This window comes from Rhinichthys klamathensis, unplaced genomic scaffold (genome assembly GCF_029890125.1).
Source record: "Rhinichthys klamathensis goyatoka isolate OS25496 unplaced genomic scaffold, OSU_Roscu_1.1 h1tg000111l_1, whole genome shotgun sequence".
Lineage (NCBI taxonomy): Eukaryota > Metazoa > Chordata > Actinopteri > Cypriniformes > Leuciscidae > Rhinichthys > Rhinichthys klamathensis.
Window position 1 is genome coordinate 9,806,362 of NW_026606649.1, and position 15,988 is coordinate 9,822,349.

Genomic DNA, 15,988 nt, shown 5'->3' on the forward strand with positions numbered 1-15,988 from the left:
CAGAAAAAAAGAGAGAAAAAAACAACAACAAACAAAAAACAAAGCAATCTGGTGTTCTTTAAGCAGAAAATTGAGATTTCCATGTCTCTTAAAACAAACTTTATATTAGGCACTTTAACCATCACTGACAATTTACAATGTTTTTTTCTTCATTTTTTTCAATCTGTAGGCGATTGAATGGCTGAAGCAGTGCCCACCCGATTTGTTCAAGTAACCTTCATAATTTCAAGGCATCTCACTCTTTCAATCCATTCATCTACTAACTGAATGATAAACAGCCTGAAAAAAATGCATTTTGATATTGTTTTAAAATGTAGGCTACAGTCTGGCATAGTCTATATTTTACAAAATGTTAAATGGCATAGTGCTGCATGTGCTTTTCCGTTTATTTTAATGATCTCGTCATAAATAAACATGGTTATTTAGCATTTTAATCCATTTGTTTTCCTTTATATTATCTAACTTTTTTTAATTAATCATTTGACACTATGCGCCTATTGTGTACATACGTTTTTACATTGTACTTAGGCCTATATTTGAAAAAAACTGCATTGTAATAATTACTGTTGACTCTTCCCTTACAACTTAACCCACCGCCGTCGGTGTATGAATGAGTGAGTGAATGGGTGAATGTGGGGCAAAATGTAAAGCGCTTTGGTGGCCATTGGGTCTGTGAAAGCGCTATATAAATGCAGTCCATTTACCATTTACATTTAATCTTAACCATACCACCAAACCTGTCCCGAACCTTACCCGTATCCCACCTCAGTAGCAGCAGCAGATGTGTTTTGCAATTGAACATGAACACAATAAATATTGTACCTAAACAATTATACTTTTTTGATTTAACCCTTAAATGCATGAATGTTTCGCCAATCATTATTACATGGTCTTTATCGACCCTGATATCTAACACGGATGGATCTCTACCTGTCGTGATAATATAAATCTCTCTCTCCTGATATAAATCTCTGTAAAATAGAGCATGTTTTGAGTTTTTGGGTCAAAATATGGACCGTACTACGCCATAATTACAAAAAATGTAATTAAAATATACAAACCCAAATTTAGGTTGAAACGGCCCAGCATCTTTTAGAGTGTACATTCAGCATCTGGCTCATATTCACAATCTCAAACATATTATCAAAACTATAATTTTCAAAATCAATATTTTGATCGTTGACAGCTTCTTCACCAGATCCACCATCAAGTGACAGTGACACTAATATTTGATTGTGTTCAGTACTTGCTCTGCAGTAAATCCCTGAGCCATTTCAAGTTTTGCTGATGATCCTTCCTATTCTTTTGTTTTCTGCCTGCGGTAACTGTGAAATGTCACTTCACATATATCAGACATTGCTACCTTGGGGAATAAAGATGAATTGCACTTATTCAGTCATCAAAGATTCAATTATTGTTGTGCAGAAAAAATATAGTTACACTGTTACACACCTCAGGTCATTATAGCGACCCTATACAATTTTTACTAAATATGAATGGGGAAACAGGCATTCTATTATAAAAAAAAAGGTCTTCTTGTTATATTGTTTATAATGAATTGGTGGGGATTAATACGTTTGATGTCTAACTTTTTTTTTTAAATAATGAGAGGGTAGTGAATGACGTCCCGGGTCACTAAAGACCCGAGGTATGCGTTTAAGGACATTACACACCTAATGTAAAGTGTGACCCAATTTTGTGTAAAAATATCTTATAAGTTAGTAATCTGGTTACTTCCAGTTCTTTCATCACTCTGGAAATGTGAAGGTGAGTCCATTCCATTGTGGGATAAAATCTTTTTGCAGTGTTCTGATCTTTTATTTTGAAGCAAATATAATAGGCCACCCAGGTATTATGTGCATACTGAACACAATATACCCTACCTCAAATGTTTAGGGTTGGTAAGATTTATAAATGTTTTTGAAAGAAATCTTTTATGCTCACCACGGCTGTATTTGTTTAATAAAAAAAAAACAGTAATAGTTTTAGTATAGTAACAGAGAAATATTATCCTACAATTTATTTTAAATATATATATATTAACATATTATATATATATATAGATTAAAATAGAAAATGATTACTCCTGTGATGGTAAAGCTGAATTTCCAGCAGCCATTACTTCTCAATTCAACTTATCTCATTATTTTCAGCAACACTTTACAATAGGGTCTCATTTGTTAACATAAGCTGCATTAACGAACATAACTATGATCAATATATTTATTTTAACAGCATTTATTAACCTTTGTTAATAATAACAAAAATATTCATTCTTGTTCAGTGCATTAGCTAATGTTAACAGATAGAACTTCTGGTCTTAAAAATGTATTAGTAAATGTTGAGATTAATATTGACTAAGGCTCATAAATGCTATAGAATTATCATTCTTTTGTTAGTTCATGTTAACTAATGTTGTGTACTAATGTTAACAAATGAAACCTTATTGTAAAATGTTGCCTTATTTTCGATGTTGATGTGCTGCTTAATATATTTGTGGAAACCATGATACATTTTTTCCAAGATTCTTTGATGAATAAATGTAAAAATAACATTTATTTGAAATAGAAATATGTTGTGGTCTTTACTCATGTTTGATAAATTCCTTGCTGAATAAAAGCTTTTTTTTGTGTGTGTGGAAAAAAAAATTGTACTAACTTAAAACTACTGAATGATATTATACTGATAAAACAGTAGTATATTAAAGAATAGTAATATTCCGAACACAACCCATTTTGCAGCTTTAAGGTTGATCAGAATTTTCTGCAGAGATTATTTCCATTTCTGGACTCCAAATATTAACCAATAATTACAGACAGGCGTGAACTAGGTTTGAACTGAACTTTGCTGGTCTGAGCAACCGGACTGAAGTGAAGATCAAATATTAAATCTTCACAAACATTACAGATAAACTCTGAAAATAAAAACTACCTCAACACATTAGATTACGAACAGCTGCCAAATATATAATTGTTGATGAAAGACTGCACCAGAATGCTTTATAACTGATTTAGGTTACACATAAGCAACATATCTTAAAAATACAATACATAATACAAAAATAAACGTAAAAGTAAAATCAGAAATGTTTAACCAAAAAAAAGAAAAAAAAGAAGAAGACTTAAAATAACATGTATGTTCTGTTGTTGTGGATAGGTACATGTCATGGCAAAAGACAGAAGAGAATAACAACAGCATTTCATTGCAATGAAAAAAATTCCACTAATCAGAGATCAGTTATTATATATCAAAATCTTTGCCCAAAATATAAGGGAATCAACACAATTAGCCTCTGATCAGTGTAGATGGCACTAGAATAACCTGTAAAGTCTAGCATAGATGAAGAAATCCAATATATTACAATATAAGCACACTTACAAGTTTAAAAAACGATTTTCTGATTATTGGCCATCAAATGCTCATTGAAAATCATGTAGTATATTTCATTTACTTTACACTTTTTCAAATTTTATCATTACAGGTTTCAAAGGATCTGCTATTTTATGTTAACAAATGTGACTGAGTTTCTCCTTAATTTTGTAACAAAAGAACACTGCTTAAAAAAAGTAGATGACATTATCAATCCATGTCATAACAGAGGGGCATATATATATATATATATATACACATACATACATGCATATATATACATATATATATGCATGTATATATATATATACACGTATATAAAATATGAGTTTATGTATTAGTAACGGAAGCAGTTAAACAACAGGAGAGGGCACGGCTGATTTAATCTCAATCATTAAAGACCCATGCTGCAATAGTGAAAAACTCCATCCCTCTTTAATCATGCTCGCAAGCAGCGCCATCAAGGACTGGTGCATTGTGGGAAAGTCTTTCAAATGCGAACCTCAGAGTGACAGGAGCAGGTCTCAAAGCAGCACCCTGGGCTGTTTTCATGATAAACCCACACAAACATTCATTCCCTGTCACAGCTGCAGAAAGGTGCTCTTTATGGTTCACAACGCTCCTTAAGTAGGGCAACATGTTGATAACGAAACTGTACCCTGCATGTCGTTTTTTCTTGTCTCCGAAAAACCGACTCTCTTTCTTCTGAAGAGAAAAGGGAAATAAAAAGTTTACACGTACAAACTTACAATGTATTACTGCTAACTGGATTTTTACAGAAGATAATATTTAAAAAAAAAGAAATGAAAAATGAAAAAAGACAGATGCTGTGCAGGTGCCTGTGGTATGTTCAGAGTCTCTGTCTCTAGAGGCACCAGAAGAGATCCGTTCAGCACGTATGCGTGAGGACAATTATTCAGATTTGTGACAGTAAAGGTCCTTAAGCGCTTTGAGCTCCTCAATGAGCGTTTTGTTCTGATTCTCCAACACGGCCACTCTGTTTTCCAGACATTTAACATACTCTTTCTTTTTCCTGCGGCACTCCCGTGCTGCCTCCCTGTGGTGGAAACACATTATTACAGTCAGGCGATTATAGAGGACACCAAATTAGCCATGCAAACTAAAAATGCAATATTCAAAACCATTAAGTTAAGATTCTAAGGAAGACCACGGTATACAGGTGGTAAACAGGTTGTATTCATAGTAAAAGTCAAGTTACAGGAAAAAAATATCTATAAACAATTATGAATGACACAAAAAAAATCTGGCATTTTAATCAGGCATGTGATCAGCTAAGAAAAAAGAAAGAAAGGAAAACCTGTTTTTTTTCTCCTTTATTCAATTTGACTTAGGGCTGGACAATAATTTGATATCAATATATAACGCGATAGAATTTTTTTCAATAACGGTGATATGATTTTTAAACATTTCCGATATTTCAATTTACATTACAGCATTTGTCACTGGCACTTTACATGTAACGCTAACCCAAATAATCCATTAGTAAATCCATTGCAAAGCCTTCATGTAAACACCTTAATCGATCAGATTGAGCTTGATCCGAATGAAATAGGTGCTTTATTCCTTTTCTAATCCGATCGAGAGAACATGTAAACACTTGATCATATTGACAAACGAAACTGAAAGGACTGCGCATGTGCAATGACGTAGAATAGCGCAATGACGCATTAAACGAGCCAAAAAAAAAATATTTTGACTAAGAATTTTTCCTCGGCCAAACCCCATTCCACAGCCTGTCACACACAGTCAGTTTAAGAGCAGTTTTTTTCCTTCTTGTAATTAGGAGTATAGTGAGCACATACATTAGCTTCACAAATGAAATACTCAAAGAACATTTGCATTTAAAGAAAGGCTATTTTGAACTTTATTTCTATTATTTACACACTTTTATGAAATTTCAATGTTTTCAATCTAATGCTTTTACAAGACTGCATATTTGCATAACTAAGTTTTTATTTCTCAAATAATAAAAGCCAACAGAGCTTTTGCCGCAAAGTGAGCTAATATCACAAACTATATATAATATAATATCTGTTTTTAACCTAGCCATTATACCCTGGAGATAATAATAATAATAAATTCAGTTTTAACCAGAGCATTATAATAAGAAATTATAACGCATGTTCTAACTCAACCTGTTAACACTGAACAGAAGAGGGAAACTAATAGCACCAGCATCATCAGAATAAAAAGTGCATTTATGGTAGGGATAGGCATTTCAAGCAAAAATAATATTTGATGATCGCTGGGAATTATTCGAAAATCGCACCCCTCCCCCATATGCTCAACTTTGCTCAAGTTTACATGACATTTTTCATTTTTGGTACTCTTTCATCATATGTATGTTTAAATAATATAATGTTATTTTTTTTTATTTAATCTATGTTGATTATATGAAAAGTGAACAGCATGAGCAAGATAGGATCATTTAATAAATTAGAAGCAAATATAGCAGACAATATAATCAGGACATGGAGGCGCCGGCGCGATCACTTGCATCTCATAAATGAACCAAAACTCAGCGTAAAGGCTACTTCACAGGCATGAGAAATATATCTATAGAAAGCTTGAAAAGTCTACTTTTAAACAAAACAAAATAAAAAAAAAGAAGAAAGAAAAGACAAAATAAAAAAATAAAAAAAAAATAAAAAAACTACTCTCTTATGTAATCTGATTACATCACGCTTTAGTGGCGAGAGGAACGTGCTTTCGCTCCACTCCAGGCTTTGATCACATCCCCCTCCGCAGGGTGAATACACCTAGTCTTTCCTTAATTTAAGACCTATTCAAACTAAAATTAAGACATTTATTACACTATTTGAGAAATGTAAGCCTGTTTACTGCCTTAAAAAGAAAAGTGACAGCTGGACAGGCGGGAACCCTGCAATTAACCGAAATCCGTCGTAGCAACGAAGAACTTTAATCCCTGCTACTACAATAATATTATTGTAAAGTAAAATAATAACAATAATAAATAATTTAATAGGAACAAAATACAATACTAACATTGCACGTTATTACCACAATACTAACTAATGTGTTAATGCATGCGATTAATTCTTTTCAGTTTAACGCATTAAAAAGCTTTATGTGTGGCTTGAGCGGGAAATAGGCTTATATTGAGCATAGGCAATTACTTGTGCAGATAAGTTTTAATCGTACCTGTTCTTCATAAGCCGAACCTCCCGCTTGCGCGTGACCTCCTCAGTTCCTCCCTGGCTGGGCATTGCAGGAGACGAGGCCATGACCACACCTGGAGCAATGGTGCTAGATGCGGTGCGGATCTGATATGCCTGAACGTCTCCTGAGGCCGCTGAAAAACACAAGCAGCACAGATTTATGGTTTGACAAGGAGATGTTTAGATGCCAAGTGTGGATGGTGTCCTGGGCATAGATTAAGCCTATAGCCTGAGAAACTAGACCAGCACACTTACTCTTCTCTCTATCTGTTGCCTTCTTTTATTCAAGGTACTTGCTTAAAACGGAAATGTCTTCTATTTTTGACAAATCTCACCTTGCACGACCACTTGATTGCTGGGCACCAGTATCTGCTGCCCGTCGCTGGTCTGTGCATACTGCAGGATGGTGGTGCCCTGCTGAGCGCCTGCTGCGTTTGTCATGGTCAGGGTTTGTAGCCCTTGAACTCCATCTGTTCCGTTGTTGGCTAACTGGATCGCTCCACCCTGAGTAATAGCAACTGCGAGAAAACAAATGGCATGAGGTTGATTTAAATGCAACCAATATATTCATGAAGTTATCTGAAATATTGACAACCTTTGCATTTCAATTTGTATTTAGCAGACTTAAACGGAGTCAAGTTACTATTTTAAAAGCTGGAAAATAATAGTAGTAGTGTATTTGTACTAGAGAAGCAAACAACTTACTGTACTGCCCACTACTTGTCTGGTAGATGGGCGTTGGCATGGTAACGGTTGTTATGGCTGGAGTGGAATCCTCCTCTGACTTCTCTTCTTCTATCCGTGGGACCGCTGGAGCATCGGATGAAAGGTCGTTCAGGATCTTTCTGCATTTCAAAATATCAAATCATGCTTGTGAACAATGAATTGCGAATAAACTAGCCACTTTGGCGAGTTGAATTTTATATTCAATTAAATATATAAATGCGCTGCAGGTTTCAGAGTGAAGCGCAGCGCTTATATGCTTTTACATGCTTGCATACAACGAGGATAAAAGGAGGAGCGACGACAGTGAAGGACGAGAGAGAACCTGACCTGGACTGTTTATGTTGTGCTTTATGTTTTATTTATATGTTTATATGAGGCAGTCGTCCATGAGGGGCTGCCGCTTTACTTTCATTTTGTTGTTTGTTTATTTTATAATTAAAGTATCATGTTGAACATTTGCCAGTTCCAAACAGTTGATGGACCCCATTGACTACACTACCTACTATGGAAGTCAATGGGGTCCAGCAACTGTCTGGTTAATGACATTCTTCAAAATATATTCTTTTGTGTTCAGCAGAATAAAGAAATTCATACCGGTTTGAAACAACTTGAGGGTGAGTAAATGATGAAAAACTTAATTTTTAAGTGAACTATTCCTTTAAACCTTGTTACAACAAGTTGATTATGTTTATATTACATTATATATTTTAACAGTGTTGTTCAATAAAACCAAATGATTACTTGCTTTTGAAATGTTATTTGACACAATTATTATTGCCTCATTGTTATTTATGCATTTTACGTAATTTATAGGATATTATTCAATTAGGTCTATTTTTATTACCACAAAAAAATATTATCCGATTACTTGATTAATTGTCAAAATAATTGACTGATTACTCGATTACCACAATAATAATTAGTTACAGCCCTAGATTAGTTAAAACAATTCAAAATGCACCTGCATTGTTATGCATTTTGAGACTTTTATTCGAATAAAAGACTATTTTTCCAGTCAACTATTTCGTTTTTGAAGGTATATTAAAAATAGTTAAAATATCATCTCGTCTCATAATAGAGGAGAGGACGGTTTTATTTTAGCACACCTCCTCTCCATCCCTCGCTCATAGCAGACTGACGGTTGAAGGGGAGTGGTTAAGGATATTCTACTCAAGCCGTCAAACTGACGTCATCAGAGAAGGAATGCCGTTCCAGAGCGGAAGCGAATGTTCAGATTTTGATTAAAGATTACCACGACAAACTAATTTTTTCACTGTTAATTAATTGTTCACCACAAGACTAGTAATGTGAGCTAACAAAGTAAATAGGGTCAATTCTAATTTCATGGAGACTTTAAGGTCAGGATGGAATGGAAGTTGTGATAGTCTATTCTTCCCTATTGTGAGATATATCAGAGTGAAACGGCTTCTCAAACAAGACAAAGTTTAGCGAGGAACTTGATTTTTAATTGATTGGATCATTGGTTTGTTGTCTATTGCTGTGAGTGACAGCTTGTCCTGCGCTCGCACCAGTGAACACAAGTGCATAAAAGAAGAGAAGTCACTGCAAGAGGGAGGGGAAGTTACTTTGATTGACATGAATCACCTTTGAGATGAAACTACAAATACATTCAAGTACCTGTATGATGGCCGTCTAGACAGGATCTCTCTCCTTTTCTGGCAATCTGTCACACTGTCCACTGACTCCTGAGAATCATCACTCTCAGCAATGGTAGAAATCTAAAACGAGACAAAACAGGAACCCATAAATACTGAAGACCCTTCATCCCCTACAAAAGTTATTATTTCTAAACTATCAAGTCTTCTAGATTAACAAACAACAGAGTAGGGGTGGGCGCTATACCGGTATGAACGTGACTACCGGTATTATGTTGTACCATGATATGGATTTTGCGATACCGAGAATACCGTTCAGGGATGGAAATTAGCACCCGCCACCAGCCAAATGCGGGTGATTTTGAGTTGTGGCGGGTAAACTCGCTTCACCTACCGGCCACCGTGGCGGGCAGGGATGGAAATTAGCACCCGCCACCAGCCAAATGCGGGTGATTTTGAGTTGTGGCGGGTAAACTCGCTTCACCTACCGGCCACCGTGGCGGGTAAATAAAAATAGCATACTGTTTCACCCGGACGGCGGACACTTTTAGAGGAGGCACACCTTCAAACAAAATGTGGCGTTACATCGCAGGCGTAGAGGTCTGCAGAGAAAACATCATGGTGCGTTCACACCAGACGAGAATAGAGCGTCTGGCGCGAGTGATTTCATTCTTAAGTCAATGCAAAGACGCGTTACGCGCGTAAAAAATTCCTGCGGCGCGAATGAGGTGTAGAGCGCGCCGTGGTAGATGCGAATACGCCTCATTCGCGCGGCAAGTTCGAGCGTCTGACGCGTTCCGCGCGCATGATTTTATTGAGTGCTTTTGTGCATTCACGCGTTTGACGCGAATTCGCATCTGCCGCCCGAGTTGAAAAATCTGAACTTTAGCGTCAATTCGCGCCGCGTTAACCAATCAGGAGCCTAGCTGCTGTCACGTGGTGAAGTATCTGGATGCTTCAATAAATTATTTTGTACTAAATGCCTGATGTGGTTCTAATGCACAACAAAGCAAATATTTTATCAAATAAAACTTTATTTCAATATATGAGACATATTCATTTTGTATTGAATGCTATTTATTCCATTTCATATCTAGATTATATTAAATATTATTCTAATGTAAAGGCAACCAACATACTATAGCTCATAAATCCGTGTCTGGAGAGTGTTGTGTGAGAGAGAAAAAAAATCACAGGACAGGTTAATTACTTTTGGAGGCTGGCTCAATTTATCATCAAAACAAAAATAAATGACAGATTAGGTGGATGAGGCCGAGGGTGAGAGAAAGAGAAAATGTCAGTATTTCATTGAGACTTGAGATTAAATAAACTGCTTAAGTATTCTTGTAGTATTAATTTTCACATGCAGTTACACATTGTCGGTTAAAAACAAGAAAGTGGCTGGTAAAAACATTGAGTGGCTGGTAGATTTTGAAATCCACCAGCCACAGTGGCCGGTGGACAAAAAAGTTAATTTCCATCCCTGATACCGTTAGATATTTTTATAAATTCAAATTTTGTATATTGTTTTGTTCGATTTGGTACTCTTTACAACGTTAAAATAACACTACTAATGACGATACAAAATCGAGGCTGAACTTAACCTTTTCCTCTTGTGTCCAACTCGCATGATGCACAGGCATTAATAATCAAACACTGAGAGCATGGTAACAGCCCAGTGTTTCCCACCACACACAGACTAATTCGTGGCGGTGCGCCACAGAATCAACACCGGCCGCCACATAATGCGTTTCGTTATTATTATTATTTTTTTACGCTATTTAAAACACGCAGTGTATGTGTTCTCTGTCATTGTGACAGTGTGTCACTCCGTCTTGTCACACACGCGCCTCTCGCACACGCACACACACACAGCGTCTGTCTATGAGGCGCCGGACGGGATAAAAGTGAAGCGAACTCCGCGATCGACAGCGAGAGAGACCGCGTGTGTCCGAGCATTAGTAAATTGATACATAGTAATATATAATTACTATTGTAAGTTCGATAAATGGACAACGATATATATAAAAACAACAATTAAATTCTCACCACTGAATTAGCAGGATGTAGCCTACTTCTCTCTTTTGGTCAGTATACAAAAACTTCTCGGTTAACATAATGTTGTCTTCAATTAGGCCTAAGTGTCAAACCTCTCTGAAATCACACTATTTCATATTTATTGATTATAACGTATTCAATAAACCAAACTCCAGTGTTACTCATCTTACGATTTATTAACGAAGGAATTATTTGACCCCCGCAAAATAAAAAGTGGAAAGAGATAACTAGTGAATTCAGGCCTACCTCATGTTGCACGTTTGCACTTTTTGAGAAAAACAATGGCACAATAAAAAAAGATTTTTCAGGTCTATGTCCAATTAAATCCCTCACCTTTTTCTAGTAATATGGTTAGAATACATATTTTGCCTGTAATTTAACTAAGGTGTACTAAAATGTGATTCTAATTTTTTTTTTCTCATATCGCAATATAATATCGATATCGTCCGGACAGTGAAAAATATCGTGATATGAATTTTTGCTCATATTGTCCACCCCTACAACAGAGTATAAATATTGAATTAAGGTTATTTAATCCTATGTGCTGCTACCTGCATACAATATTGAGTCTGCAAGGACAGCTCATACCAGAGGTCGCGTTAGACTTTCTCAATTGTCCATCATTTTGACGGACAGAGTCGTAAAATTTCCGTAATGATCTATTATTACCATTCATTTTAATTTACCATTCATTTTAATTTTCATATTTTATCGAAAATAAGACTTTTAATAGCTTTTGTTATCATTTACATTTTCACTTTTAATCATGAACTTACAGGACGAGCATAAGGGCAAGATTATGCATTTATGTATTTAGGAAGAGAACAGATGAACAGAGACTGTGCAAAGCAGATTTTTTATTCCCTGCAGTGACAATGAGCTTTGGTGCCTGAAATGGCCTATATGAACAACGCGATATATTAAAAATACAAAAAAACGAACTGAACTAAACTCAATCAACACTCTGTATCTGCCTAAACTCAAATCTTCCTCCAGGTCCACATTGACTTAACCCTTTTCCTCTTTTTCTTTCACACATGACAGGAAGGGTTAAACTGGATGCTCGTCAGTGCGCAATTGAACGCATCAAGGGAGACCCATGCAGAATTGTCATTAGATTTTGCGTATTTGCCTCGGATAGACTACTTCTCGTGGCAGTTTTAATTTTTGTCCTGGAGGCTGAACCCATGCTCCGTGTTGCCAGATTGGATCAACAATTTCCAGCCCAAAAGCTCTCCAAATCCCGCCCAAAACATTTACTGCCAAAAGAATGCGATATAATTCTACTGTCATGACAAAAAAGGTTTATAAGGACCATTTACCTCCTTAAAAAATAAATGACAAAATAAAAATGATAAAAATTCATAAATTTCTCTGCCAGGAGAACAACAATACAACAGGAAACCGGATCGAAACATGGTAAATATAGTAATAGAAAATTAGCAAATATGACAAAAAATTTTCTACCCAAACAGGTAGAAACTATTAAAAGTATGTCAAAAAGCCTATTTGCAAACAGCAGTCAGGAAATTAACAGATTTTAACCCTTGCACACACCATAAAAGCAGAAAAGGCTGTTAAAAAAATGAACGACAATAATAATAATGCGCTTACCTTTGTATTGCGCTTTAACTTCAAACAGAAACTGTTGAAAAGACTTGAACATCTTTCTTGAAGTACACATAGTAGCACATAACACAGAACTTTGCACAGTCAAAACCGATTAATCGTTGATTCAATCGTCCTCAATCAGCTGACTCTGCCGTGTGGGTGTGAGTTAAGTAACGTCACGAGGACTGATTGGATAGAGGACATGCACATTTGGGTTTTGTTTGTTAACCAACTAGCCTATACAATTTGAATGTTTGAAAACGGCCAAACTGACCCCGAACCCGGCCAAATTTTGTCCACCTGCCAAACCAATTTTTACCCGCACAATCAAATTCAAATCCGGCCAATCTGGCAGCACTGCCTGCACACTGCAGTCACACTGGAGCGCACTCTCCACCAACTGGACACATTTACATTTACAGATAGATCACCCTCAGTGTAATCTGCCAAAATGACGGACGACCTTCAGATTTTTCCGTCACTGCTAAAAAAAAAAATTTCAATCAATGACGGAAAATGTTTGCGACCTCTGGCCCACACAGAATTATGTAATGAGATTTTTGTACAGTTCTCTCTTAAATGAACCATCTTGTCAGGCTTACTTGTACAGTTTGCACCTGTGGGGATTGTATGACGGAGGGCTGGGCTGCCTGGATGACCCCGTGAACTTGCACTGTTTGCCCATTGGGCAGCTGAACTAAGGTCACTGTGGGTCCAGTAGCTGATGCCTGTGCTGCAGCCATGGAAACCTGCATCAGGGAGGTACAATAGGGTGAGACACAGATACTAAACTAAGCTAGAACTGAATTGAATTAAAATATCAACACACATCTACAAGCATAATTACTCAAACTGTTCAATTATAATCAGCCTTGCCATGCTAGCAAATGTGTTTCCAAGAGCTTCGAAAACATGTTATACTAGAAACTCGCCTGTGCCAAAGTGGCCAGCTGCTGACTGTCTGTCTCTGAGATTGCAGTGTCGCCGCCCTGCTGGACATCTGCTCCTGCCTCCATGGTCATTTAGATAGCCTGGAGATGCAATTCAAAATATTTTATTTTGATAAATATACAGGATACTACAGATATACAATTTACTATGAATTTACAGGGCAGGTCATCAAAATCCCATGAAAAGGGGATGTTTATCGATGTAAATGTGAAATCTGAAAGGGTGTGACCGCAAAATCTGCCCACAGAGTGGGTTTGTCGGTTTTATTTTGACTATTAATTTGTGTAGCCTGAAGGGTTGTCTTATAAAATAAGACATATTTATAGGTATTAAATGCAAATGTATATAAAATACAATAAAATAAATTGAATAAATGAATAATGTATAATATAACACTATGTAATATATTTAAACAAATATATTTTTTGACATTCTAAAAGGGTGAAATGTTTGCATTTATATAGTCCAAATTTAATTTCAGATGACAAAAATACTATATGACATTACATAACATGAAAAATAGAATGTAATATCCATAGAAACAAATGTAGCAACCAAGCTTTAACACATGAATGAGATCATGCATAATAAATATTAACGAAATACACTTTGAAGGATTCCATGCCTGTTTTGTAATGAGTAATAATGTTGGAACTGAGTCTTTAATCATCGTGCTGAACAAACCAAGTTGACTCCATTTGCCGCCTTTTTTTTTACTTCCGTATACAGCTGTCAGTCATATTTGCGCTTTGGTTTTTAAGGATTTATGATTATAGCAAAATAAAGAAAAAAAGGTGCAAGCGAAATAATTTCATTTTTTCGTGAGCGTATTTTTAGATATTTAAAATAAAACAATACATATAAGTGCTTGCATTTTTAGGCGTGTTTCGACTTGTAATAGTGTTCCAGGTTGAATGAAGCAAGTATGCAACACAAAATCAGTCTGTTTTATGGTGTAATTTGAAGGAAACAATACTCAAGATGAATACATTTTCTCTCATTTTATTTACCAATTCAATCCACAATTTATCACATAAGATAATTGTTTTTTTGTGGTACAGAAAGACCTTTGCATGGGCGAGAATGCCGTAAAGATCTTTCATTGAACACGGAACGCTTCGACTAACGTTACTCTAAAAACCAATGCTGGGGTCAAGAAAAAAAAAACATTTCATGTGCTGTATTTCCATCAAAATGTGCCATGGACGAGCGATCGTATTCATAACACTATCCATCCCTTATCCTTTCCATAAACACACGTACTTCGTAGAACCACCGCGCTTTTCCTCCTTCGACTGCCTGACTGACTCATTGTCTGCAAGCAAGTCTGAGCTATTGAGAAACATGCCCACCGCCGCCATGATCTCTTTGTTACACACGGATCGAGCATTGCGACATGTCCACTAAAACAGCAAGTGCATTATCTCTTTCCCCCACGAATGCGTCTCTTCTTACCCGACACAGACTCGCCTCGTCACTCCCAGGCCTCCGGAGCTCCACTTTTATTTAGTCCGACACGTAAGAGACCGCGTCAGGCTACACCTCCGTCGCGTCACCGAGGACAACAACACAGAGATCGAGGGGGACGAAATACAGCCCTAATTCACTATCGACAAGATCCGAGGTGTAGGCGGAACATAACGAACGGCGTACGAAGATATACGAACAGCTACCGACCAGAGTCGGATTCACACGAGCATGCGTCAAATCCTTGCGCGCCGCTATGAGTGGCTGCGCATGCGTCAAATCCTTGCGCTATGATTGGCTGCGCATGCGTCAAATCCTTGCGCTATGATTGGCTGCCCTCAGTCGTAATAAATATGAAAAAATCTGTTCAAATGTACTAGAACAGGGGTTTTCAGTCTTTCACGAACCATCCTCATCATCCTCATGCGAGGAACAATTTATTCGGCAGATATATCGTTTTTAACGTAGAATAGTATAATATTATTCACATGAATATTTGTCAAATATTATTTGGAAAATATTCCGCTTCTATCAAGCTACATTATTAAGTTGTTTTCCTACTCACTATTGTATTGTACCGTTATTTATTATAATATTTTTTTATTATTTCTTTATGAAATCTAATTTATTATTTACGTGTGTTAATCATTTTTTATTTATTTTAATATAATTTATTTCAATATAATTTTTTTATGAATAATTAAAGCATACATAACTATTATTTTAATTAATATTCAAATGATTTTGATAAGTCAATGTATTTTATTTTTTACACTGTTTTCCTCTACACATTTCCACGGACCACCAGCACTCCCTTGTGGACCGCAGTCTGAAAACCCCTGGCCTGCCCTGTACTAAGTTTCAAAAGGAAAAGGAACAAATTCCAACCCGTATTTTGTTTATGAGACCGACAATGGAGACCTCTGTGTTTTGCAGAACAAGATCTGTGGGCGGTGCTTTCCAAGATGATGTTACGATTGGATGACTTGA

The 15,988-nt window shown here is 36.3% G+C and overlaps 1 protein-coding gene across 2 annotated transcripts; it reads right to left on the bottom strand.

Moving 5' to 3' along the window:
* Window positions 1-3,735: 3,735 nt before the first annotated feature.
* creb1a (cAMP responsive element binding protein 1a) lies at window positions 3,736-15,206 on the bottom strand. Of its 2 annotated transcripts, XM_056254421.1 has the most exons (8): window positions 14,987-15,206; window positions 13,502-13,611; window positions 13,183-13,366; window positions 8,934-9,034; window positions 7,275-7,414; window positions 6,905-7,087; window positions 6,553-6,703; window positions 3,736-4,426 (listed from the first exon to the last, which is right to left on the bottom strand). In XM_056254421.1, exons 2-8 carry the CDS (start codon window positions 13,600-13,602, stop codon window positions 4,282-4,284), a joined length of 1,005 nt encoding a protein of 334 aa, XP_056110396.1. In that variant the 5' UTR covers window positions 13,603-13,611; window positions 14,987-15,206; the 3' UTR covers window positions 3,736-4,281. The 2 variants fall into 2 exon arrangements, with proteins under 2 accessions (XP_056110396.1, XP_056110395.1); XM_056254420.1 differs by lacking the exons at window positions 13,502-13,611; window positions 14,987-15,206 and having other exon boundaries at window positions 13,198-13,337.
* Window positions 15,207-15,988: the final 782 nt, after the last annotated feature.

Bases quoted from the DNA above. Each gene is read 5' to 3' on its own strand.
- creb1a (XM_056254421.1), bottom strand. From the start codon at position 13,602: ATGACCATGGAGGCAGGAGCAGATGTCCAGCAGGGCGGCGACACTGCA. The intron at 7,415-8,933 runs GTACTTGAATGT...TTTGAAATGCAG, and splicing joins TCTAGACGGCCATCATACAG to AAAGATCCTGAACGACCTTT. The intron at 7,088-7,274 runs GTAAGTTGTTTG...GTTTTCTCGCAG, and splicing joins GACAAGTAGTGGGCAGTACA to TTGCTATTACTCAGGGTGGA.